General features: G+C 43.3%; 1 protein-coding gene across 1 annotated transcript in view; it reads right to left on the bottom strand.

The window, feature by feature from the left end:
- Positions 1–847: 847 nt before the first annotated feature.
- Positions 848–24,564, bottom strand: part of LOC149445327 (GTP cyclohydrolase 1-like) — a 35,321-nt gene continuing 11,604 nt past the window's right edge. The window contains exons 4-6 of the mRNA XM_089653915.1: positions 18,931–18,962; positions 15,365–15,449; positions 848–1,127 (exon numbers count right to left, since the gene is read on the bottom strand). Coding sequence (XP_089510041.1) covers positions 1,001–1,127; positions 15,365–15,449; positions 18,931–18,962 — 244 coding nt within the window. The 3' untranslated portion in view covers positions 848–1,000. The remainder of the gene's footprint in view (positions 1,128–15,364; positions 15,450–18,930; positions 18,963–24,564) is intronic.

The following is a 24,564-nucleotide window of genomic DNA, read 5'->3' as shown; positions in this document are numbered from 1 at the left end:
GTCAATCACAGATTATGTGCTGGAGATCCCTCCCCATCACCTTTTTTCTCTTGGTGTCAAGAAAACTTGTCAGAAGTGATTCATGCTGATAGCAAAGGAAGGAGGCAGTGCTCTGGATTGAGACAAGTACACACTATAGAGAGATATGCTTTGTTCATATTTCATGTCTGAGGTTAACAACCACTTTAAGCTGGCCATACACACTTGGGGTCCATTTATAAAAAGTTCCTTGGAAGAGTCTGAAGCATTTGTACAAGCTGGACAAAACCATATCCCCGTATTTTTTTAGAATAGATTAATTCCTGTATTTTCAGAACTATCTAGTGGCCAAAATGCAGTATTACTTTCTCATTGAGGTTAAAAAAGGGGGGGGGGGGGAAACGGCCACTGGACCAATCTATTACAAACTGGGAACATGTTTACTTCAGCTTGCATGAATGCTTTTGAGATTCTTCCAACGAAAATCTAATAGATTCCCCCATCCACGCTAAACAGCACAGATGGACAATCTCTGCTGCTGGGTATTGTATTCTGCCAGCAACCACCAACAAGTGGAGGAATACTTGAACAGCAGCTGCAGTCACAGTGGTTGACAAACTACAAAGTAGACACCTGGCTTCTTTGGCAAACATCCATTGAACAAATCGACATTTGTCAGGTCGGGTGTTACCAATAGGGACACTCACAATACAAATGTCGGCTGATTCAAGCTGTGTACGGCGGCCTCTTTGCTCTTGCACTGTTTATTGAAGAAAGCCAGTAGTCATTCATCCATTCAGAGCACCAAATATTCATCACACAAACTTAGATGTACAAAGTAGACTTCTACTCAATGACTCATATTCAATGACTGAGAAAAAACTAATTTTATTAGTATTTTTTTTTTTAAGATAAAACAATATAATTAGTGTGTTCAGCACCATTAGTTTAAGAATCAAATCTTTTACAGTTGTTTGTGTTGACTACGATAAAAATATGCACATATACAGAGTAGCTTCTGCTATTGTTTGATCAGTGAGAGGAATTCTTCTCTGGTCTTGGGATCTTCTCGCATGAGTCCATGCATTGTGCTGGTGACGGTCCTGCTGTTCATCTTCTGCACGCCCCTCATTACCATACACATGTGTCTGGGGTGAGAGAAAAAACTAATTACTCCATGATTGCAGGTACAGACAATGATTGTCAGGCTAAAAAAACACAAGTGGATGTAATGCTGGCCATGGATGGATCAAATCTTGGCTGATTCAGCAGGGATCAGCCGAGAATCGATCCATCTATGGGCAGGCTGGTTGTACTGAAGTTGATCCATCGATTGACTTTAGTACAACCAGCCTGTTGGTTTTCTCTACATGTGATTACTGCCAGCTGCTATAGCTGTCAGCAGTGAACATTGTGTTCTGCTGGCAGGGAAGGCTTCCCACCAGCAGAAGATAATAGCGCTGCAGGAGGGATTCCCCCATCAGCACTGACTTTGTGTTGATGGGGGAAATTGAGCAATTTTGGGGGGAAATTGAGCAATTTTGTATTATCTATGGCTTGCTCGAAGGTACCTACCCGGTGAACTATATTTATTGATAAATCCTTCTACCAACACACAAGTTTATATCTTTTACGATAAACTCTGGGCAAAAGAAGAAAAAAAAAAGTTTAAATACTTTGCTCAAGAAAATTAAAGGAACACTTTTTAATCAGAGTATAGCATCAGGTCAACTACTGGTTACTACTGGTAGCATAAGGCAATACTTGGACCCTATAGAGGTTGCACAGGCAGTCTAACTCCCCCTGGATGGCACATCAATACCTGTCATTCCCAGAAGGTTTGCTGTGTCTCCCAGCACAGTCTCAAGAGCATGGAGGAGATTCCAGGAGTCAGGTAGTTACTCTAGGATACCTGGACAGGGCTGTAGAAGGTCCTTAACCCATCAGCAGGACCAGTATCTGCTCCTTTGTGCGAGGAGGAACAGGATGAGCGCTGCCAGAGCCCTACAAAAATACCACCAGCAGGCCACTGGTGTCAATGTCTCTGACCAAACAATCAGAAACAGACTTCATTAGGGTGGCCTGAGCGCCCAACGTCCTCTAGTGGGCCCTGTGCTCACTGCCCGGCTCCATAGAGCTCAATTGGAATGTGCCATTGAACACCAGAATTGGCAGGTCCACCACTGGTGCTCTGTGCTTTTCACAGATGAGAGCAGGTTCACCCTGAGCACGTGACAGACGTGAAAGGGTCTGGAGAAACTATGGAGAACATTATGCTGCCTGTAACATCGTGCAGCATGACAGTTTTGGTATTGGGTCAGTGATGGTCTGGGGAGGCATATCCATGGAGGGACGCACAGACCCCTACAGGCTAGACAATGGCACCCTGACTGCCAATAGGCATCGGGATAAAATCCTTGGACCCATTGTCAGACCCTACACTGGTGCCGTGGGTCCTGGGTTCCTCCTGGTGCACAACAAAGCCAGGTCTCGTGGGGAGAGTATGCAGGCAGTTCCTGGAGGATGAAGGAATTGATACCATTGAATTGCCCCCATGCTTGCTTGACCTTAATCAAATAGAACACCTCTGGCATATCATGTTTCGGTCCATCCGATGCACCAGGTTGCACCTCAGACTGTCCAGGAGCTCAGTGATGCTCTGGTCCAGATCTGGGAGGAAGTACCCCAGGACACCATATGTCGTCTTATTAGGAGCATGCCCGATGTTGTCAGGCATGCATACAAGCACGTGGGGGCCATACAAACTACTGAGCTCCATTTTGAGTTGCTGCAGTGAAATTTCAGCAAAATGGACTAGCCTGCTGCATCATTTCTTCACTTTGATTTTCAGGGTGTCTTTGATGGAAATGAAAATTATTGACCTACAGAGGACTGAATTTAAATGATGGGGCATCCTTACGTTGCTAACACATTACCCAGTACAAGGAGAATGACAGGCGCATGGTGCAGCAATCCATGTATGTAGTGTGAAGTTCCAAATGGGCAGGGGTAGTCCAGTAGGCACTAAGGGCAAGCTGCAATGGAGCGAAGCGTAACTCTGGTAGAAGGAACAAAGGAACACAGCGCCTCTAAATGTGTACTGTAATAGTATTTAATAAAAAGATAAGTAGTAACTCACATTTTGGAAATTAAAAACAGGCTTATGTAGTGGAGAGGTAAAACGTCTTATAGCCAGATGTTGGGTGACTGTACCAGATGGAGATAGTCTAGGTCCGCCAGCAGATGGTGCTGTGTATGTGTAGCATACACTAAGATGTGAGTTACTACTTATCTTCTTATTGAATACTAATACAATACACACTTAGAGGTGCTGTGTTCCTTTGTTGCTAACACATTACCCAGTCCATATCAGTATAGATATCCAGCATATTTTTCTCCATTGCGATCTCATGTGTTTTCAAAATGTTTTTTTAATTTTTTTGAGCAGTATTCAGTAGCCAAAACAGATATAAATCTACTTTGTGAGCACCAAATGCAGATATTACCTTGAAAAAATAGTGATGACATCACTACTGTGCTGTACATACCCTGTGCAGAGAGTAGAGCTGTGGGAGGAACCCAGTAGGCTCCACCTACTACAGGCTGCCTGCAGAAAACTACAGGAGGGGGGCGGAGACAAGACCATGAACCCTGCACAAGGAGAGAGGGCAGCAATGACTGGTCCTGCCATTACGGAGTTTACCTTTTGAAAATGCTTGTTTCTTGGCTGTTTAGATTTTCAGTATAAACAGGGAGTAAGGAGAGGGTAAGCATTGCAGCCTCTTTTGCAACCCTCTGGACTTAACAAACATTTAAAGCAGACCTTCCACTGGTTCCACCCTCCCCCCAGCCTGTAACAGAGCTATAAGTTTTTTTTTTTTTTGGGGGGTGGGGTGGGAGGGGTTGAATGAGTACCGCTTATTATTGGTACCTGCTCCCATTTCCTCAATCCTTGCCTAGGTGAGGATGATGTCAGATGCTCTGTCCCTTCCCCAGCCTCCTGGGACATGTCATAAGGGGCCACAGGACTGATCACAAAGTGCCATGCGAGGTTGTGCATACACAAGGGGGAGCCAGCTGTGGTTTCTACCATATCCGTGAACCACTGGCTGTGGGAAGACAGCGATCACTGGTAAGTACCTGACTTAAAAAAAAGAAAAACATAGAACCACACGTACGCCCCTTTAACCCTTACAGTGTGAAAGTTTTCAAGTCAACAACTGCAAAGTAACAGACACTCAGAACTTGGTGGTCATAGAGGCGGAGCCTAACTATGGCGGCGGTGGAGAGCTCGCGGTAGGAGCTCCCACCTAGATCCCCTCCGACCGATCCCCTGTTGGCTCAAAAATTCCCCTGAAGGTATGGTGCCCTAGAAACCAGAGACCTACCTTGGTCTGGTGGGCTCCTTCGACCGAGTGGCGGCCCGCGGGAGGAAGAGCGGGGTAACGGAGACCAGCAGAGAGCGGCGGGGAAGCTGACTGTGGTTGCCGGGAAACAGGGAGGTGCGGCCGGGACATGTGACCGACCGCAGTGCATCCCTGGGAGGAGAGGAAGCCGGCCGGCCTGCCGACAAGCTGGAGACGGAAAGCCATGGTTGGAGCCCTGTGGGGGTGAACGGAGAAGGACTCCCTTCCAAATAAGGAAGGGGGGGAAAGCCCTGGAAACTCCTGGAGGGTCCCCCTGTGAGCAAGAGAGCCAATTCATTGGAGGAGCTCTGGACAAATCCCATGAGAGGCGCAGGGAGGGTGAGTGACTCCGGCTGTGTCCTCAGAATAAAAAGAAAAAAAAAAAGAACTGTGATGATAAAAAGCTGTGATGATAAAAAACTGTGATGATATGGGAGGAATTGTGTTAAGCTGAAGGAAAGCAGAGAGTGAGAGAACAGAGGGGACCCCCAGAGAATATAAAGAAGAGAAGAATATATGGTGCTGGCAAAGAAATACACAGAAAGTTAACAGACAGGCCTGGAATTTCCAGTTTTGTATCGCATAGATTTTTTTTTTTTTTTGTGAAACAGGAATTCATGAGCAAATAATAAAAGGTCCAGGAGCAATGAAGAACAAAAGTGTAAAAGGAATTGGGCCTAAAGGGACCCAAACGGGTACAATTAAAAGGTACATATCCCTGGGAAACGGGACCCCGGAAAGACCCCAGAGCAGAAATGACAAAGGAGATTTAGAATTAAGTATTCAAAGTAGCCCCAAACAAGCAATGGATTTGGACAGTAGTAATCAACAAATATCAGAGACAGAAAAAGACCTACAAATCCCAAATAAAAAAGAGATGACAGAAATGTTTAAAGAACTGGAGAGAACAATAAAGCAAGAAATGGTAAAAATCCGGAGGGATCTGGGCCAGCTGTTGTTAAGAGTGGAGGAAACGGAGCAGAAAGTTAAAAATCAGACCCAGATCATATCCAAACTAGAAAACAAGATAATCAAAATGGAAAAAGTTCAGGAAAAATTGCGGTATAAGGCGGAAATCCAAGAGAATAGAGAAAGAAGGAGAAATATAAGGATAAGAGGGGTACCGGAAAGATTAAAAGGAGAACTAATGGAAGAGGTGGTTGGCAAATTACTGAACTATATAATGGGAAACTCTGATATGGAAAGGATCAATATAGAAGGAATCTCCAGAAATGGGAAAATCCAGGGGAACCATGAGAAGAATAGGCCGAGAGACATACTGGTTAAATTTATGGATCTGCAGCAAAGGGAAAGAATTTGGAGGAAAATTAAAGGAAAACCAGTAATAAAATACAGAGAAATGGACATTCAAATATATGCAGACTTGTCATCGGAGACTCTCTGGAGGAGGAGAGCTCTGAGGCCTTTGCTGGAGCAGATGAGAGAACAGAAGGTGCAATATAGATGGGGGGTACCGGAGTGTTTAATAGGATGGAAAAACGGAACAACAGCCCATTTGAGGTTCCCAGAGGACTTGAGAAACTTTTGTGATAGACTGGAAATGCAGAGAATTGAAATTAATGAATGGAAAGAAGAACATGGGGGAATTGGACTATGGAGAGGGGATGAGTGGAGACTGGTGGAGGGGGGGAGGTAGGGCGGAGGGGGGAGTGGAGGGGAGAGAGGGTTTTTTTTTTTTTTTTTTTTTTCCCTCTCTCTGCCCCTCCGTGTCCCTAATCTGCCTATTGTTTTCTCCTTCACTCCTCTAGTTTTGCTATAACTTTCCCCCTTCTTGTTAAGAAATACAAGTAGAAAGGGGTCGGAGGGGAGGCTAGCCATGGGAGGAGTGTAGCCCTAAGGACCAAATCAAAGGTGGATGTTAGTTCCACAAATGATGAATAGGCAAAGTGAAGGCCTAAAAAGAGGGGGGAGGGGGGGGGATGGTGGTGAGGTTGGGGGGGAGGGGATGGAGGGGGGGGAGAGGGGGGGGATGGTGGGAGGGGGGGAGAGTGGGAGGGAGGGGGGAGGGGATAGGAGTTGGGTGGGAGGGAGGCAGGGGAGGAGGTATTGGGTCAATACTCTGCATGACAGAAGGGATAAAGAGGAAGAGGCAATCTGGAAGAGAGTTGGAGTTAATTGGGAATGATGGAAGAAATACAGTTTATAACCTATAATGTGAACGGGCTGAGTTGTCCAGGGAAGAGATTTAGGATGTTTAATGAGTTACATCATAGGGCTACGTCAGTGGTATTTTTACAGGAGATGCACTTTGAGATAGAGGCAAACGTGAAACTTAAATCCAAACACTACCCAACATGGTACTATGCAGATTCTCCAATTAAAAGAGCAAAAGGGGTTGCAATAGGCTTGGCAAAGAATATGAGATTTGAGCTGGAGGATAGAAGAACCGACCCGGAGGGGAGGTTTTTATTTTTAAAAGGTAGACTTCAGGGGATTGACTGTACTTTAGCCAATATATACTGCCCTAATAAAAACCCGGAGATGTATATGAAGGGTCTGTTGAAAAAATTAATGGAATTTAAAAAAGGGCGCTTGATAGTAGCTGGAGACCTAAATTTCTGTATGGACCCACAAAAAGATAATACCTCTTCCGTGCAAAGAGAGGGGGGTAGGTCTCTGAGAGCCTTGAAAAAAGTGATGCATGAATACCAACTAGTGGACACCTGGAGAATAATGCATATGAAAGACAGAGACTATACCTTCTTCTCTAATGCACATGAGATATACTCGAGATTAGATTACATCTTAATAGACCATCAACTTATAGATCATCTGGTAAAAATTGACATAGAGGCAAGGACGTTCTCGGATCATGCTCCGGTCGTAATGAAAATGGGATGGGGAAGAAGGTGGACGGGAGGATTAGGGTGGAGGTTAAATGAGGTTCTTCTTCTGGATGAGGATTTAGTTCAGAAAATCGAGAAAGAGATTAAGGTATACTTTAAGGAGAACGAAACGGAGGAAGTATCGATAGCTACAGTCTGGGAAAGCCATAAGGTATTCATAAGAGGAATCTTGATAGCGGCAGGAGCAAGGAAGAAAAAAGAAAGAAGAGAGAGGGTCAGTGGGCTTTTAAAAGAAATATTGGACTTGGAGCAGATCCATAAGAAGAAAATAACAAAAGATACGAGACAGAAGTTATTGGATAAAAAAGATGAGCTAGAGAGATTGATGGATGAGGAGAAAAGAAGAGTATACAACAGGGTTCTGAACGAGAGATATAGATGGGGAGACAGACCAGGAAGATATCTAATGAGAGCTTTGAATAAAAAGAAAAATAGGAACTATATAGAAAAGATAAAAAGTCCAAAGGGGGAGTTGGTCCACTCAAATAAAGAGATTATTAAAGTGTTTACGGAGTATTACAAAAAGTTATATAATATTAGTCCCCAAGGCTCGCTAAAAGAAGCTCAAGAGGGAATTAATGAAAAAAAGATGATATACTTAAAAAATGCGGGATTACCAAAACTAAGCGAAGCACAGTTGAACTCCCTAGACGCAGAAATCTCCCAGGAAGAAATCAAAATAGCATTAAGAAGCACAGGGGGGGGAAAAAGCCCAGGCCCGGATGGCTATACAGTTAAGTACTATAAGAAATTTAGTGAAGTACTATTACCCAAGCTGGAGAAATATATGAATGCTCTGGGAGGTGGGATGGAAGTGAGGAGAGAATCCCTACAGGCCCATGTAGTACTTATTCACAAAGAGGGAAAAGATCCATCTCAGTGCTCCAGCTATAGACCTATCTCATTATTGAACACAGATACTAAACTGTATGCAAAGGTGTTAGCAAACAGGCTGAGGGATTTGATGCCTGATTGGATTCATGGAGACCAGGTGGGCTTTGTACCGGGGAGAGAAGGTAGAGATAACGGCTTGAGAACCCTGATGCTTATTCAGAAAAGTAGAAAAGGGAAAGCCCCGGTGGTGCTCTTGTCGATTGATGCAGAGAAGGCATTTGGTAGAGTGGACTGGGGCTTTATGATGGACAACTTAAAAGTGCTGGGGATAGGGGATAGAATGCGAGAGTGGATAAGTAAACTATATAGGGAGCCTACTGCAATCATTACGGTAAATGGGGAGAGATCAGAACCCATTGGAATGTCTAATGGTACAAGACAGGGCTGTCCACTGTCCCCTCTGCTATATGTATTGTCACTTGAACCTCTGTTGTCAATAATAAGAAACAGTGGATCGGTAAAGGGAATTCAGATAGAATCCATAGAACATAGAGTAGCAGCCTTTGCGGACGACTTATTGTTCTATGTGGGGAATCCCCGAATAACTCTCCCAAATATAATGAAGATTCTGAAGGAGTACGGGGAACTATCAAATTTAAAAATTAATCCAACGAAAACAGAGATCTTGAATATTAATATATCAAAGGATGAAAAAGAAAAACTACAAAAAGAATTCCCCTTTATATGGAGAGAAAAAGAGATAAAATATCTAGGAATAAAACTCACTCCCTCATCTAAGCATTTGTATAGATTAAACTATATCTCTTTGATAAATGAGATCAGAGAAGATTTAAAAAGACTAGAAGGAGGAAATCCATCCTGGATAGGACGTATAAACCTAGTCAAAATGGTAATTATTAGAGATGAGCGAATCGAACCAGGCAAACCGGAATTCGAGTCGAATTTCAGGAAATATTCGATTCGCGGCGAAACCGAAATTTTGCCTACTTCGGGTGCGCGAATCGAACATTTCCCGATCAGCCGGCAAAAGTGTCCCTGCAGTGAGCTCCGCTATTTCTGACAGTTCTCTGACAGAAGGAACACATGTTTATCGGTTGAAACATTGTATCTATTAGTTTACATTTAGGATACAGATGTTTCAACCACTGTACATGTGAAGAAGCTGTGAGAGAACTGTCAGAAATAGAGGAACTCTGCACATACACTTTTTGCCGGCTTGGAATTATTCTTCTTTTCATCCTACTTCTTCTTCTTCTTCATCTTCATCCTCAGAAGAAGAGGATGAGGATGAGGATGAAGAAGAAGAAGAAGAAGTAGGATGAAAAGAAGAATAATTCCAAGCCGGCAAAAAAGTGTATGTGCAGAGTTCCTCTATTTCTGACAGTTCTCTCACAGCTTCTTCACATGTACAGCGGTTGAAACATCTGTATCCTAAATGGAAACTAATAGATACAATTTGTATCTATTAGTTTCCATTTAGGATACAGATGTTTCAACCGCTGTACATGTGAAGAAGCTGTGAGAGAACTGTCAGAAATAGAGGAACTCTGCACATACACTTTTTGCCGGCTTGGAATTATTCTTCTTTTCATCCTACTTCTTCTTCTTCTTCTTCTTCTTCTTCTTCTTCATCCTCATCCTCATCCTCTTCTTCTGAGGATGAGGATGAGGATGAAGAAGAAGAAGAAGCAGTAGGATGAAAATAAGAATAATTCCAAGCCGGCAAAAAGTGTATGTGCAGAGTTCCTCTATTCTGCAGATACACTTAGAGGAGCTCTGCACATACACTTTTTGCCTGTTTGGAATTAATCTTATTTTCATCCTACTTCTTCTTCTTCTTCTTCTTCTTTATCCTCATCCTCAGAAGAAGAAGAAGAGGATGAAGAAGAAGAGGAGAAGAAGAAGAAGAAGAAGTAGGATGAAAATAAGAATAATTGCAAGCCGGCAAAAAGTGTATGTGCAGAGTTCCTCTATTCTGCAGATACACTTAGAGGAGCTCTGCAGATACACTTAGAGGAGCTCTGCACATACACTTTTTGCCGGCTTGGAATTAATCTTATTTTCATCCTACTTCTTCTTCTTCTTCTTCATCCTCATCCTCAGAAGAAGAAGAAGAGGATGAGGATGAGGATGAAGAAGAAGAAGAAGAAGAAGTAGGATGAAAATAAGAATAATTCCATGCCGGCAAAAAGTGTATGTGCAGAGCTCCTCTAAGTGTATCTGCAGAGCTCCTCTAAGTGTATCTGCAGAATAGAGGAACTCTGCACATACACTTTTTGCCGGAAACCGCTGTATGGAGGGAATGTCCCAGAACTGTCATAAATAGTCTATTTCTGACAGTTCTGGGACATTCCCTCCATACAGCGGTTGAAACAGCTGTATGGAGTGAATGTCCCAGAACTGTCAGAAATAGACTATTTATGACAGTTCTATGACATTCCCTCCATACAGCGGTTGAAACAGCTGTATGGAGTGAATGTCCCAGAACTGTCAGAAATAGACTATTTATGACAGTTCTGGGACATTCACTCCATACAGCGGTTGAAACATTGTATCTATTTTTTTCCATAAATGACATTCTGCAGATACACTTAGAGGAGCGCTGCAGATACACTTTTTGCCGGCTTGGAATTATTCTTATTTTCATCCTACTTCTTCTTTTTCTTCTTATGAGGATGAGGATGAAGAAGAAGAAGTAGGATGAAAATAAGATTAATTCCAAGCCGGCAAAAAGTGTATCTGCAGCGCTCCTCTAAGTGTATTTGCAGAATGTCATTTATGGAAAAAAATAGATACAATGTTTCAACCGCTGTATGGAAGGACAGTCCCAGAACTGTCATAAATAGTCTATTTCTGACAGTTCTGGGACATTCACTCCATACAGCTGTTTCAACCGCTGTATGGAGGGAATGTCATAGAACTGTCAGAAATAGACTATTAATGACAGTTCTGGGACTGTCCTTCCATACAGCGGTTGAAACATTGTATGTATTTGTTTCCATAAATGGATCCATTTATGGAAACAAATACATACAATGTTTCAACCGCTGTATGGAAGGACAGTCCCAGAACTGTCATTAATAGACTATTTCTGACAGTTCCATGACATTCCCTCCATACAGCGGTTGAAACAGCTGTATGGAGTGAATGTCCCAGAACTGTCAGAAATAGACTATTTCTGACAGTTCTGGGACAATCACTCCATACAGCTGTTTCAACCGCTGTATGGAGGGAATGTCATGGAACTGTCAGAAATACAGGAAAAACTGTCAAAATGAATGGGGAAAATTCAAATATGTGTTGGAGAGGATGTGGAGAGATAGGCACGGTGTTTCACATATGGTGGGAATGTCCGAAAATCCAGGCTTTTTGGAAGATAATAGTCAAATTGATTGAAGAAATAACTGAAATTGACATAGGGTTAGACCCAACGACGTGCCTCCTACACAATGTGGAGACATCAGTAAATAAATATAAAGATTCAGGTATATGGTACTTCTTGAATGCGGCGAAAGGGTTGATACCCAAGTTTTGGCGGAGACCTGAGGTACCGAAGGAGGAAGACTGGATTAATAGAGTGAACCAGATAGGTAGAATGGAAAGATCATACCATATGCAGGAAGATAGGATGAGAGTTTATTTTAGGAGATGGGAAAAGTGGGAAAGAGCGGGATTGAAAGAGAAATATAGGAAAATGTGAATCAGGATGTTAGCAAAAAATTAATAAGCCTCAAGTAATTAGAATGGGTTAGAGTCTGCAGAGGGGGAGGAGGGGGGATGAGGGGCGGGAAGGGGGGGTAGTGGGATGGGAAAGAAAAGAGTTTTTAGTAAAGGAAAGATAGAAATGTTATAAATGTTTATTTGTATGAGAATTATTTCCCTTTTTTGGTACTTGTATTAACATGAAAAATTCAATAAATATTTAAATTAAAAAAAAAAAAAAAAAAAAAAAACAACTGCAAAGTAACAGCTGGGTGCGCCTTACGAATACACAAAACAAAAGTATGGAAAGTGTGAAACCTGGTGTCGAGCTTTAAATTCCGTATATCTAAAACCAACTAACTTTGTTTTCCTCCATTTTGGGAGATTTTCCTTTTCTGGTGGCAAAATTTTATCTTACTTCTTCTCCTGGTAAGAGTAGTAACAAGTTCAGTAGAGAGGGTGAATTTCCTCTACAGGGACACAGACCACAATAAAAGCCTGACAGCACTTCACCACTTTACCCAAAAAGTCTTTTAGCTTTTGATATACTGTAATATCCAAGTAGCCCAGAAACTGAAAAGAGGGCTATGTGATGCTCCACCAAATTGCTACAAACCCCCTATACCCGAGAACCCTTGTGAAGGACTTCTCAACTTGTAACCACCATAAAACTAATTAAGTCCAGACTTTACTGGTCATTTTCCAATGAGGAACTAACTTCAAAACTGGATACCATGCCCATGTTTAAGAAAAGTTAGGACCCAAAGATTACCCACTTCTTTCCAAGCAATTTTGACAGTCTTCTACTTGACTTCTAAATCCTCTCAGTGCTCAGTACCAAACAGGATTTTGGTCTCTCCAAAATGCCTCAGGATGGCCATCTACCTCTCCCTGCCCTCCCCCACCTTCTTTGTCATGTGCCCCCTACAACATCTCACATTTCTGCTTTATGTCCCAACTTTGTGGTCCAAAAGAAGGTTTTCATTGCTGACTTGCCTAGAACAGGGGTCTCCAAACTACAGCCTGCAGGCCAAATCCAGTCCACTGCATGATTTTATCTGGTTCACAGCTAGAGTCAGTTGATTCTCACTCAGGTCAGCCCAAGATCTCAGTTTCTAACCAAAATCCACAGCTCCCTCCACTGGTTTCCAGCGCAGGTTCCCATTCATTGTAACATCACTGGTTGCTGGCATCCTAACTGTTATCACATTGCATCTAGGCTGATATGATGGGGACTCTGATGTACGTTGGAGGGGGGTTAGGGACCCTGATATAAAGGTATAACTATGATTGGCTCAAGTTTATTTGGAATTTCTTTGCTTTGTTTTACTGAAGTTCTCTGTTCTGTATCATATTGTGCTGATTACAAAAAAAGCTCCAAGTAGAATTATTCATTTAATTTGGTTTTATTCATTTATTTTCAATACTGATTTTTTTTTTGACTTGCAAATATTTGTAAAATATACAGTGTGGCCCTCGTACTGAAACATTTGGAGACCCTGGCGTAGATGGTATTTAATAGCATACTCCAGGATGTACCATCAGTGCCATCCGCACCATCTGTATATCTCAAGTTTCTTTTGTTACATGGTTAGTCTGCTTGAAAAAAAGACACAAGTCCATCTAGTGCAACCGATAATTTTGTCTCCTCTTTCCTTCATATAAAACCAGAAACCAGGAAGGGGGAGGAATTATACCGGGGGACAGACAATATCCAAATCGAAATGATTCCTCCATCCACCTAATTTGCGTGGATGGAGAAATCTGTTTTTTTTTTTCATTCAGCTCACTGGCTAAACTGGAAGAGAAACTATGACCAGAGTCCTGCACTATATGGTACATTACAGACCCCTGCATTATATTCACTACATTGTATATTACATACTTCTGACCAAATTGTTTATTGTCCTATCAATTGCAGGTTGCTAAGCAGTTCCTGACTATTTTATTGAAGTTCTTCTTTAAGATAGGCTCAGAAAATTTTTTAGCTCTCTGTCAATTTTCAGTGTACAATAATATCATATGTAATAGAAGAGTTTAATTTCTTTAACCTCCTTGGCGGTCTGATTATTTCAGATTTTTGGTGCTGAAAGCGGTACCATTATTTTGCATGGAAATATGTAGTTTTTTTTATTGTAGGCCTGTAATTTTTAGGAATAACTCACTGAAATTGTCCGAACAAGAGTCTAGTAAACATCCCGGGTATGATAAAATTTGAAACACGAAATCATAAATTATAATTTAATAAATAATCATAAAAAATAATAATATAATAATAATACATTTAATATAATACTATACACAAACCAAAAACACTGAAATTTGAAATATAGCGCCAAGTTCGCACATCGCTGAGCTAAGTCGCAAAATCGTTTTCAGTGTCTGATGACGAATTTCCCCCACGAATCATTATCACTCAATTCTGCAAGTGGTTCTGATTTACTATCGCTGTTCTCTAGCTGGTCTAAAACCATTTTTGACCTAAAGGGACACTTTTTGGACGCCATGGACGTTTCTCAGTTTCCAGGCAGAAAGAACAGTAAAAATGCAGGCAGGGCACAGGACAAAGCACTTGGGACAAAATGTATGTGAAATGGTTTGAAACAGCAATGTTTTACTATGTAAAATTTGTTTGGAAAAAGACTTTTTTTTTAAATTTTTAAATTTCGCGCTGCCGCCGGTGGCGCCCGTACGTCCCGACGTCACAGGGACTGGAACACAGAAGCCGGATGCCGGCATCGGCCGGAGGAGATGGCCAGGGACGCTGCAGGGGACACATCGCGGGAGCGAAGGACAAGGTAAGCTCTGCAGGGACTCCCTATGCAGCGCCGCATGGTAAGCCCGAGTGTAGCTCGGGGTTACCGCTTTTGGTACTGACATTTTACCCCGAGCTACACTGAAGAGTACTGCTAGGGAGGTTAAAAAACATTTGTGCTGAGGTTTACACATATCTGTGAGACTCTTGAGGCACAGCAATCAAAGCATATTTTACGGGTACAATGCTGTTTTATTTAACCATGCCCCTTTATATCTCTACCACTGCTAACGCAGTTTGGCCACAACCACTGTTAGCCAGGGCACGCTATGCAGGCCACATTTCTGCTCTGCTTGAGGTGCCCAAAGGTGCCCCAGGTCTTTAAGAATCCTATCAACACCCCACAATAAAAGCCATGGCTACTCGTCACTATGACACACTAAGCATGTTGATTTTGTATTTATTTATTTATTTATTTTTTAAATCAAGCAACGGGGCCCAACCTAATCTGCAAACAGGCCCACTGATTTCAGAAAATACCCCTGTCATTTACAGAAAACCATTGTTTTCTTTATACCCTTGTGTTCAGCCTGATTTGATTTTTGCAGCTCAACAGAGATGATATGAACGAGACATGTAGGGCTATAGAATATATGGTGTGATGCAGAGAAAACCCTCCTCTGTCATCTACAGCTAACAATCAATTTGCCCAGCTCTGGCCCTGGATAGGATAAACAATGTATTACATTGAAATATATAAAAGGCCTTTTGAAATAAATCATAGAAAAGACATTACTTACGTAGCTTCCATAACAACAGCCACCCCCAATGGCTGCAGAGCATCATTGATGGCTAATGCGATTTGTTTCGTGAGGCGCTCTTGAACTGGAAATATATAAAAGAGGAGATTATTAGCACTGCTACACAGCCAAAAGGTGCAGAAAAAAAATCACTCTAAGGCAGGGGTGTCAAACTGGTGGCCCTCCAGCTGTTGCAAAACTACAAGTCCCATCATGCCTCTGCCGTTTGGAATCATGCTTGTAACTGTCCATCTGGAGGGCCGCTAGTTTAACACCCGTGCTCTAAGGTATTCATTTAAAATTATGACATGAGACATTCATAAAAGAACATTATTTAGCAATAGATATGGTCAAAGTGACCCTGTCTCCTGACCATTCATTTCATACATTTGGAGTGGATATCGGAGTGTTAGATGAGGTGTTGTGAAGTCATCAGTATTATCAGAAGTTAAAGATTCCAATCGGGGTGGAACATCTTATTATATGATTTGTGACCCTTAGGGGACGAATAAAGGAGGTGAGGAGGCACTCTAGCCACTGGAGGATATATGCACTAGAGTGACACCTTTTTTGAGCACATCATTTTGAAGTGGAGAAGAATTTAGCATTTTATTTATTTCACATCAAAAGACTGTTAGCGCGATTGTTGCACTTTATTTGGACTTTTTTATATTGATTGTTTGTTTTATTCAACACTTGTCACTGTAGGTACTGATTGTTCACTTTGCATCAATTTACGGTCTTTTATATATACATGATTATGTGTGTATTTGTATATACTGTATATATTTAGTTTTTTGGGCACTTGTCACTGTTTATACACTTAGTGTGTGTACACCTAGTACCAGTTTTAGCCACTTAGTGGCAGACTAGTAGTTTGTTTTGCTTGCACATTTGCATTGATTTGAAGCACCAGTCACTTTCACAATATAAATATCTATGTATTTGAGATTTTGTATTTATATTTATCTGGTATAATTTTGTTTTGTTTGCACATTTATTCGGAGCACTAGTCACTTTATTTACTTCACTTTATTTTATATTATTTATGTATTATTTTGTTCATATCTAGTTTAATTAGTTTATTACCCTCATGGCTGAGCACTTCATCCACTATTAGATATTTTTTCATCCTGAGGTATAGGGTATAGATGATAGCAGCTGGCTTTGTTTAGTTATTCTGTGGAGCGCAGGAGGACATTCTTATAAAGTGGCAGAACAGCTGCCTGTGAAACACTGAGCAGTTCTAAGCAATCAACTGCTTACAGCGGAGCTAAACTAATGTAACCCATGGAAATGTTATTACTTGCAATACACTAAAGTGGACATTAGATGGCGGTGGCTTGCTATTCAAGGTTACTCACATTGACAGAACAGCCCTCTGGAACTTGTATTTCTGAACAGGATGACTTGGCTTATAAGCAAAGTTCCCAGGACTACATTTCCCAGGAGAGGTAGCGTGTGGGCGGGAGCATATTAATATCAAAGCCTGGGAGATTGGCCAGGAGAGTGTGGAGGGAGATTGAAGGAGGAGGTGTGAAGTGCTGAACAAGGCCGCGGAGCCAGTATTGGAGAGAGAGAGTGGAAAGAACTCACTGACTGCCCAGCTTGCCACCCTGCTAAGCAGACCACTCTGAAAACAGGAGATAGTGCAGGATGCAAAGTGTGAACCAGAGGGCCCATGGACTGTCTCTATCCATCGGGAAAGACGGATGATGGCAATCCACAACCACATTGATTGGGTGAGAGAGACCTATGCATCTACTAACAAACTGAACATGGATAGTTCGTTACCTCAGTTATCTGCTTGCACATAGTTGTGAACATTTAATACAGTTGCCCCAATTGCGGCCTAGTTATACCAGCGCCATTGTTGGAATACACATGCAGTACGGTTATCATCCAAGTTGTCCGCAGGTTAGAGACAAAGATACAGCAGTGCCAACTGAAACAACAAATCCCCCTCTCTTTCTGCTGAGCAGGATACCTACTACTGTTCCTCTTCTGCCTTTGACATTCAGAGGGAGTTATCTTTGTCCATAGACATTTAGTCCAGTTGTTGCTATTTACCGCTTTAGGCTCAATTCATTGCTGGAGCTCTTAGAGGGAACCTTGCACTAATCCTTTGCCATCAATCAGTGGAGTGTTAGTTCTTCCCCTTTTCCTTCACTATCTTTGATGTGACTACCCTGAGGAACTATCATCCACCCTCGGACGCAACGTCACATCAATTGGGCCCCAACAAGCCCGTAGAAGATATTAAAGAGCTCTTACAGGGGACACTGCCAATTATAACTGAGAATTCTCTTTATTTCACATTTAATCCTTGTTCTCTAGTTCTGAGGACCCACAGTGAGTTTTTTTTTTATCTGATAGTCATTCCTGCTCACAGTGGCAGTGGATTATTTCTGAAAGCAGGAATGCTAACAGATACTGTTGTTTTATTGTGAATGTTGTTACTTTTGCTTACAATTGCCAAGAGTGAGCAGGTTTGCTACCAATACCAGTGTTATTTTGTTATTCTTGACTTAGTTACCTCCAAATCCAATATAAACTTAATTTCGGTTTATACTACTTTATGTGAGAGTCCATTTTACAAGTGCGATTTATCTGGGTCACCAGAAAACAGTGGTGTCAGCAGAGGTTGGGCATTCACCAAGATGTCCAGATTGACAGGGAACCCAAAAATGACTAAGCAACTCTTAAGGGGGTAGTGCTACACTAAATTTACCAAGCAGCCTACTACCCAAACTAGAAAGTATCAGTATCAATAAATACTGTACATGCACAAAGTACCCTCAAATCTTGTGTAATCCTATACGAAATAAAGAGGTGCCCGCGTTGACTGAAATTTTACCTCTCCTGTGAGTAGTCAGTGTGACTGTAGAAGAGTCTCTGTACTTCTAGGATACAGTTTGCAGGAATGAGGAGTGGGCATTGCTAAATGGACTGTTACTTCATAAAGTCCACCCAAGCTAGCTCTCTAAAACATGATCAGGGAAAAAAAATGCCTTCTAAGGCACCATAAACACCAGGCATTTAGCCCCGCTATTGGCAACCAGTCAAACTCCATGAGAGGCTGACTGCTACTGTGGCTTGATAGGGCTGGTGGGTCATTCAGCTGTACTTCCGTTTTAGGGCAGTATGCACCCAGGGAGTTATACTTGGACCTCTTGCATTCCAGGCATTCATTCCAGGTGCATACTACCCTATGCACAGCCCAACGCTGTTCAGCCGCAGTATCAGTGAGACTCAAAGTTTGACAGGCTGCTGGCAGTGCATCTGTGTCCTCTACCTGCAGCTGAACACCAGAACCCCATGCACCATGGCGAAACGTCCAGTGTGCATAGGGATTAAAGAGTCAAACGAAATACCACCTAAGACAGCTGTCACTAGAACATTTGTCCCCATTGCATTACTGACCTGCTCTGTTGACAGCTCTAAAATGTTTTATTCCTGCTCACTGACAATGGTCACTAAGACAAATGGAGAGGGTAACTGCCCCCCATTGTGGACACAGACACCCTGTCATTTTCTTCACATGAAATAAATTTTCTTATACAAACCTTGTAACCGCCGGGCAAAGATTTCAACAATTCTGAAAGAAAAATAAAAAATGCAGTCAGCACAGGTATGTCATATGTTCTCAATCACCTGTCAGTTTGGATACCACTGCAGAATAAACCTGAATGTAGGGAACCATGCCATCCTAATAGCATCATGAGCAGTGGTGTATTTAGATTCTGTGCTGCCCTAGGCAACACAAAATCCCCCCCCCCCCCAATGAGAGAGCGAGAGAGTTCAATAAGTGTGTGTATGTATATATGATTCTCTCTCTCTCTCTTTCCCTCTCTATTCCCTCCCTCTCTCTCTCTCCCCTCTCTCTCTTCCTTCCCTCTCTCTCCTCTGCCTCCCCCTCTCTCCCCCCCCCCTCTCTCTCTCTTCCTTCCCTCTCTCTCCTCTGCCTCCCCCTCTCCCCCCCTCTCTCTCTCTTCTCTCCCTCTCTCTACTCTGCCTCCCCTCTCTCTCTCTCTCTCCCATCCCTCTCTCTCTCTTCCTTCCCTCTCTCTCCTCTCCCCCCCCTCTCTCTCCCCTCTCTCAGATCGTATGGGGCTGCACACACACAGTATGATCCCCCCCACCTCCTCCAAGGGCTGCTGATCTCCAGGCAGCAGAAAATGTGGGTAGGGGGTGGTAATCATACTATGCGTGTGCAGTCACATACGATCTATCAGTAATCGTGTATCATGTGCTGCATGGATGACAGGAGGGAGAGCCAGGAGAACACAACACAGCTCACCTCTTCTGGGCTCTTTCCTCTCTGCCACTTCTCCTCTCCCTGCTTCAGGCTGTCACCTGGTCTTGGCTCTGAGTGAGGGCGGGGGAAGGAGCTCAGCGGAGAGTGGCCACTCAGGAACACCCGGGAACACCCTCATTCCTCCCAGCTCTGTCTCTCCCTCCAGCAGCATAAAGCCGGCGGGAGAAACCTCAAACCAGCTTTCAGCTGCTGGAGGGAGAGATACACGAGCATCGTTCTTCAACTGCCCTCCCCTACCGCACTGGTCCTCCTGCTGCCCGAGCCACCTACAGGAGTACCGGTGGTACCTCTCTGATGGGGGCACTGCATGGCTCTGTCCGCCGCTGCTCACCAGGTCCCTTCTTCCGGGGGGCGGTGCCGCCTCCCTAAAAATTGCCGCCCTAGGCAAACGCCTTGTTTGACTCACGGGTGATACTCCCCTGATCATGGGCCCTTGGACAAAGTAATGCACTGGGGCCCCTACCAGAGAGATGGTGCCCTGATACGTATGCTGTGGCAAAAAGTGAATGTGCCTCATAAATGCCTCTTCCAGCCCCTCAATGGCCTGTATATATGTACAGTATGTCTGTGCAGAGTATGGGAGGCAGGAGGGCACAGTACAGGGGAGGTAAGGAGGGTATAGTATGGGGTGCAATAATGTATAATACAGATATGGTTTTCTCAAGCAGAGCAGTACAGGGAAGCTGCTGTCACAGATCTTACTTGATCTGGCACCTATCACTGGGCTAAAGATATAATCTACCCCCCCCCCACCTCCTCCCCACAACATCTCACTGCTGCTGTGTGTGGGTGAAATGTGTACCGCTCTGATCTCCGCCGTCCCTCCTCTCATCTCATCTCATGTGATTGGAGCAATACACATCCCGCCCACACAAGCAACAGTCTTGGTTGCCAACCTCCCACAGATTTTTTTTTTTTAAATAACAAAACAGAGAAAATTTACTGACATTCTAAAATATGATGGAAACTCATAAAAATATAAATACTATGTGAATATCACAATAAAATTTAGAATGCTGTACTCCCTTCTTCACCACAATTGTAGTAATCGTGCACACCGAGATGGACGCGGTCATCCATCTTGTTAAGAATCTTTCATTTTGTATAATTTCTACTTCCAAATCAGCTTTCCTCATTCCCCCACACTCTCTGTTGAGTGATGTGGTCTGTTTGATGCAGATCACAGGCAGCAAACTCATTGGGAGGGCGTCATGATTATAAATCCCACAACTAGCTGGTGCCCCTCTGTCTGCGAGACTCTTGCTGGAGAAGGGATCGTAAACCCATAAACCGAGCCCTCACTGAGCTTCAAAAGACATTCCAAGGAGTCGTAAAACAGACTTACATTTTAAAACCCAGTTTTCCATATAATTTTATATCTTCAAATAGGACATAACTACTTAAACATGGAGCACATATTTGGACGGCTCACTTTAATACAAATTGTTTGGTATATTACATCCCCTAGCTGAGATCAACAGGAGAGCAGAAAATAATATCTCCTTAACCATCCCAGCAGGTATCTCATATTTCATATGTAGACGTTCAGCAGAAGATTCTGCATATTAATCTACTCGTGGATAGAATGTTATATGTATCCAGGGTAAGTTAGGAACCATAATATAAGCTAAGAGGGATTTTTAGACATAGCTTGGGTCTCCGCCTGCCACACCTGCACAAATGAGGCGATTGGTTCTCTGCTTCAGGGAGACACCCTGCTGAGTTCCTAGATAAAGGCTGTGAAGCTTGAAGTTAAGCTAAGCTCAGTTGAGCTAAGTTGAAGAATCTCCCTTTTAACATCGGAACTAACTTTGGGAGATAAGACCCTTTTGGCTCTGAAACCTGATCTGCTTAACCCAAGGCTGACGGCAAGTACTTTATCCCTCTAAACTTCTGTTATCTCTTTGCTGTGCTATTGTTTTCTGTATGTATATATATATATATATATATATATATATATATATAAATATATAGGCTACATCTTTTTCTGTAAATATTTTTATTGCACCTTTTTGACCTTTTAGTAATAAATCTTACTTTCTGAAAGTGTTGAACTGTTTCTAAAGCTCTTTAATGAAAACTAAGCACCCCTGCCTCTGAAGAGCGCTACTGTGTGTGTGTTTTAAACTTCGGTATATCGCTGCCTGTGGTGACTGGTATACCGACGCTTATGCACACATCATAGTGTTATTGCTGATATTGCCGAGTTTCCTCTTTCTCTGTACAAAAAGGAGGTGGTGGCAGTGTGAACTGTTAATTGCATAATTAACCTAACCCAGTAACAATCGCTCTCAGGCTGCTGGCACATAGGTTGTAGTCCATTAGCTGGAAAATGTGCAGGGTGCAGCTGGGCGTGCCATTGTTACGCACGTGACAGCGCGGTTTTAGATCGGCTAGTCTTTCGGTCACGAGTTTGGTGAGAAGGGCTGGGGTCTGACGCCACGATTGTCACATATTGGCTGGCAGCGTACGTGGGATAGTTTGCGTTAGAGCTTCAGTGCATTGTTAGGAATTAGCTCTACACTGAAGGATTGTAACCTTTGTGGAAACAGTCCTTAGAAACAAGTGGTGCATATTTTTTTTATATATATAGAGAGACATATAGCAACAGCTCCTTCCTTTTTCTACTTTCTATTCTTTGCTTGCAATTATGCCTGGTGACGCAGAGTACAGGAATATGAGCAAAAGTGATTTGAGTACGGAATGTACCTCACGAGGAATGGACGCCGCAAAACTCGTGAAGATTTGATTTGTGACCTACAGGAGCATGATAGCCGAGCAGACCAGACCTCGGGGGAACTTGACGATGAAGGGGTTCCCGCTACCTCCGATCCCAGTGGCTCAGAGACGGCTTCGCAGGATGGGCATACAGAGACTGACACTGCAGTCAGGGATCCCACAGAGTCTGGGCATCACCGGTAGTCTCGGTCCCCAAACAGGATCAGATGACCAGGCTTTGTGAGGACCTTGGAAAACTGAGCGCCAGCCCTGTGATTGTGGCCTGCCCCATGCCCAGGAACCATGAGGTAATGAAGCATCTGGCAGGTGCCCGCTGTCTAACCATCATGGACCTGAGCAGAGGGTATGGGCCCCCATCTCTAATCCAGGAGGCTCAGGACGAGTCAGCCTTCACCACCCCAGGTGGCTTGCCTGAATTCACGGGAAAGCTAGTTGGGGTTGAGAACGCACCAACCACCTCCTGAGGGGTCAGGAATGACCTACCATGTGGAGTGCAACTGTGTGCAGTTGTCCACTTTAGGGGCCTTGCAGTGTTCGGCCCTGTCTGAGAACAGCAACTTGGGCCCCTGTCACGAGTGAGGAACAATCTGCCGTGCCCAGTCTGACAGTTGAGAATGGTAACTGTCAGAGGGGCATGTCAGTGGTTCAGCACTGGGAACCACCGGTAGGAAGAGACCCCCAGAGGTCTGGGAATGGGGAGGCTGAGGCAGTTATGGCCTGGCCTACTCCTCAGGCCAAAAAGCAGGTTACGTCAGTCTTGGGTGCAACTGTCATGGCTCAGCTGAACCTGTGACTGACTTAGTAGACAGGAAACTGATGGAAATGGTGTCTGGATGCTAGCAGGTAAAGAGGGCTGTTCTTCTTGGACGAAGGTACCTGTGGACACATCTGAGAGGCGAGTTCCAGAATTCGCCTGTCCGGTTCCAGTACACACAGGCGCCACTACCTTCGGGTCAGATGTAGTACTGGGCCTGAGGAAGGAGATGGGAGAGGGAAATCTCATTCTCTACCTCGACAAGAAGCTATATCTCAATATGTTAGCATATGACACCCCTGAACAGAAGTGTTTTGTGAACAGGTGGGCACCACGGCCATTGCCACGATGTCCGGGTAGTCACAGCCGACTGGTGCTCACCCCTGACAACTCATTTGGTTGGCACAACAGTGTTGCTGGGGAGAACAGCACCCTTCTCAGAAGGAACCTGGCTCTCTCGCAGTGCAGTGGTACCAGATCACCCCAAGGTGAACCTCTGGGCACAGTGCCTCTGTGCCCTGGTCAGGCAAACCAGTGGCAGAAGCCGGTTGCGTCAGGAGGCTAATTGCAGTCCCCTCCCATGCAACCACCTGAGGGGCAGATGTAGCAGTCGTGCACACCGAGATGGATGCGGTCATCCATCTTGTTAAGAATCTTCCGTTTTGTATCATTTCTACTCATATCTCATATTTCATATGTAGACATTCAGAAGAAGATTCTACATATTAATCTACTCGTGAATAGAATGTTATATGTACCCAGGGTAAGTTAGGAACCATAATATAAGCTAAGAGGGATTTTTGGTCATAGCTTGGGTCTCCGCCTGCCACACCTGCACAAATGAGGTGATTGGTTCTCTGCTTCAGGGAGACACTCTGCTGAGTTCCAAGATAAAGGCTGTGAAGCTTGAAGTTAAGCTAAGCTGAGTTGAGCTAAATTGAAGAATCTCCCTTTTAACATCAGAACTAACTTTGGGAGATAAGACCCTTTTGGCTCTGAAACCTGATCTGCTTAACCCAAGGCTGACGGTGAGTACTTTATCCCTCTAAACTTCTTTCTGTTATCTCTTTGCTGTGCTATTGTTTTCTGTACATATATATATATACACCGTGTTCCAAATTATTATGCAAAAGATATTTTTCTCATTTACCTAAATAATTGATGTAAATAACAGTCAGGATAATTCTCATGTTATCAACTATTAAGAGTACAATTCAAATTTTATTGAACAAACCTCCTAATGATAACCGTATTTTCTTTAAACATAAATAACTTACAATGCACTGTTCCAAATTATTCCGCACAGTAAGTTACAAAACACTTTATAGGTTGTAAGAAACTGAAAATTGTCATTTGTTGTGTTTGCAGCATATTTACTGAAATCAAAAG

The sequence above is a fragment of the Staurois parvus genome, unplaced genomic scaffold (genome assembly GCF_062004578.1).
Source record: "Staurois parvus isolate SC_StPar_1 unplaced genomic scaffold, SC_StPar_1.0 ptg000727l, whole genome shotgun sequence".
Lineage (NCBI taxonomy): Eukaryota > Metazoa > Chordata > Amphibia > Anura > Ranidae > Staurois > Staurois parvus.
Note: the sequence above shows the minus strand (reverse complement) of the source record. Positions and strands in the feature narration are given on the sequence as shown.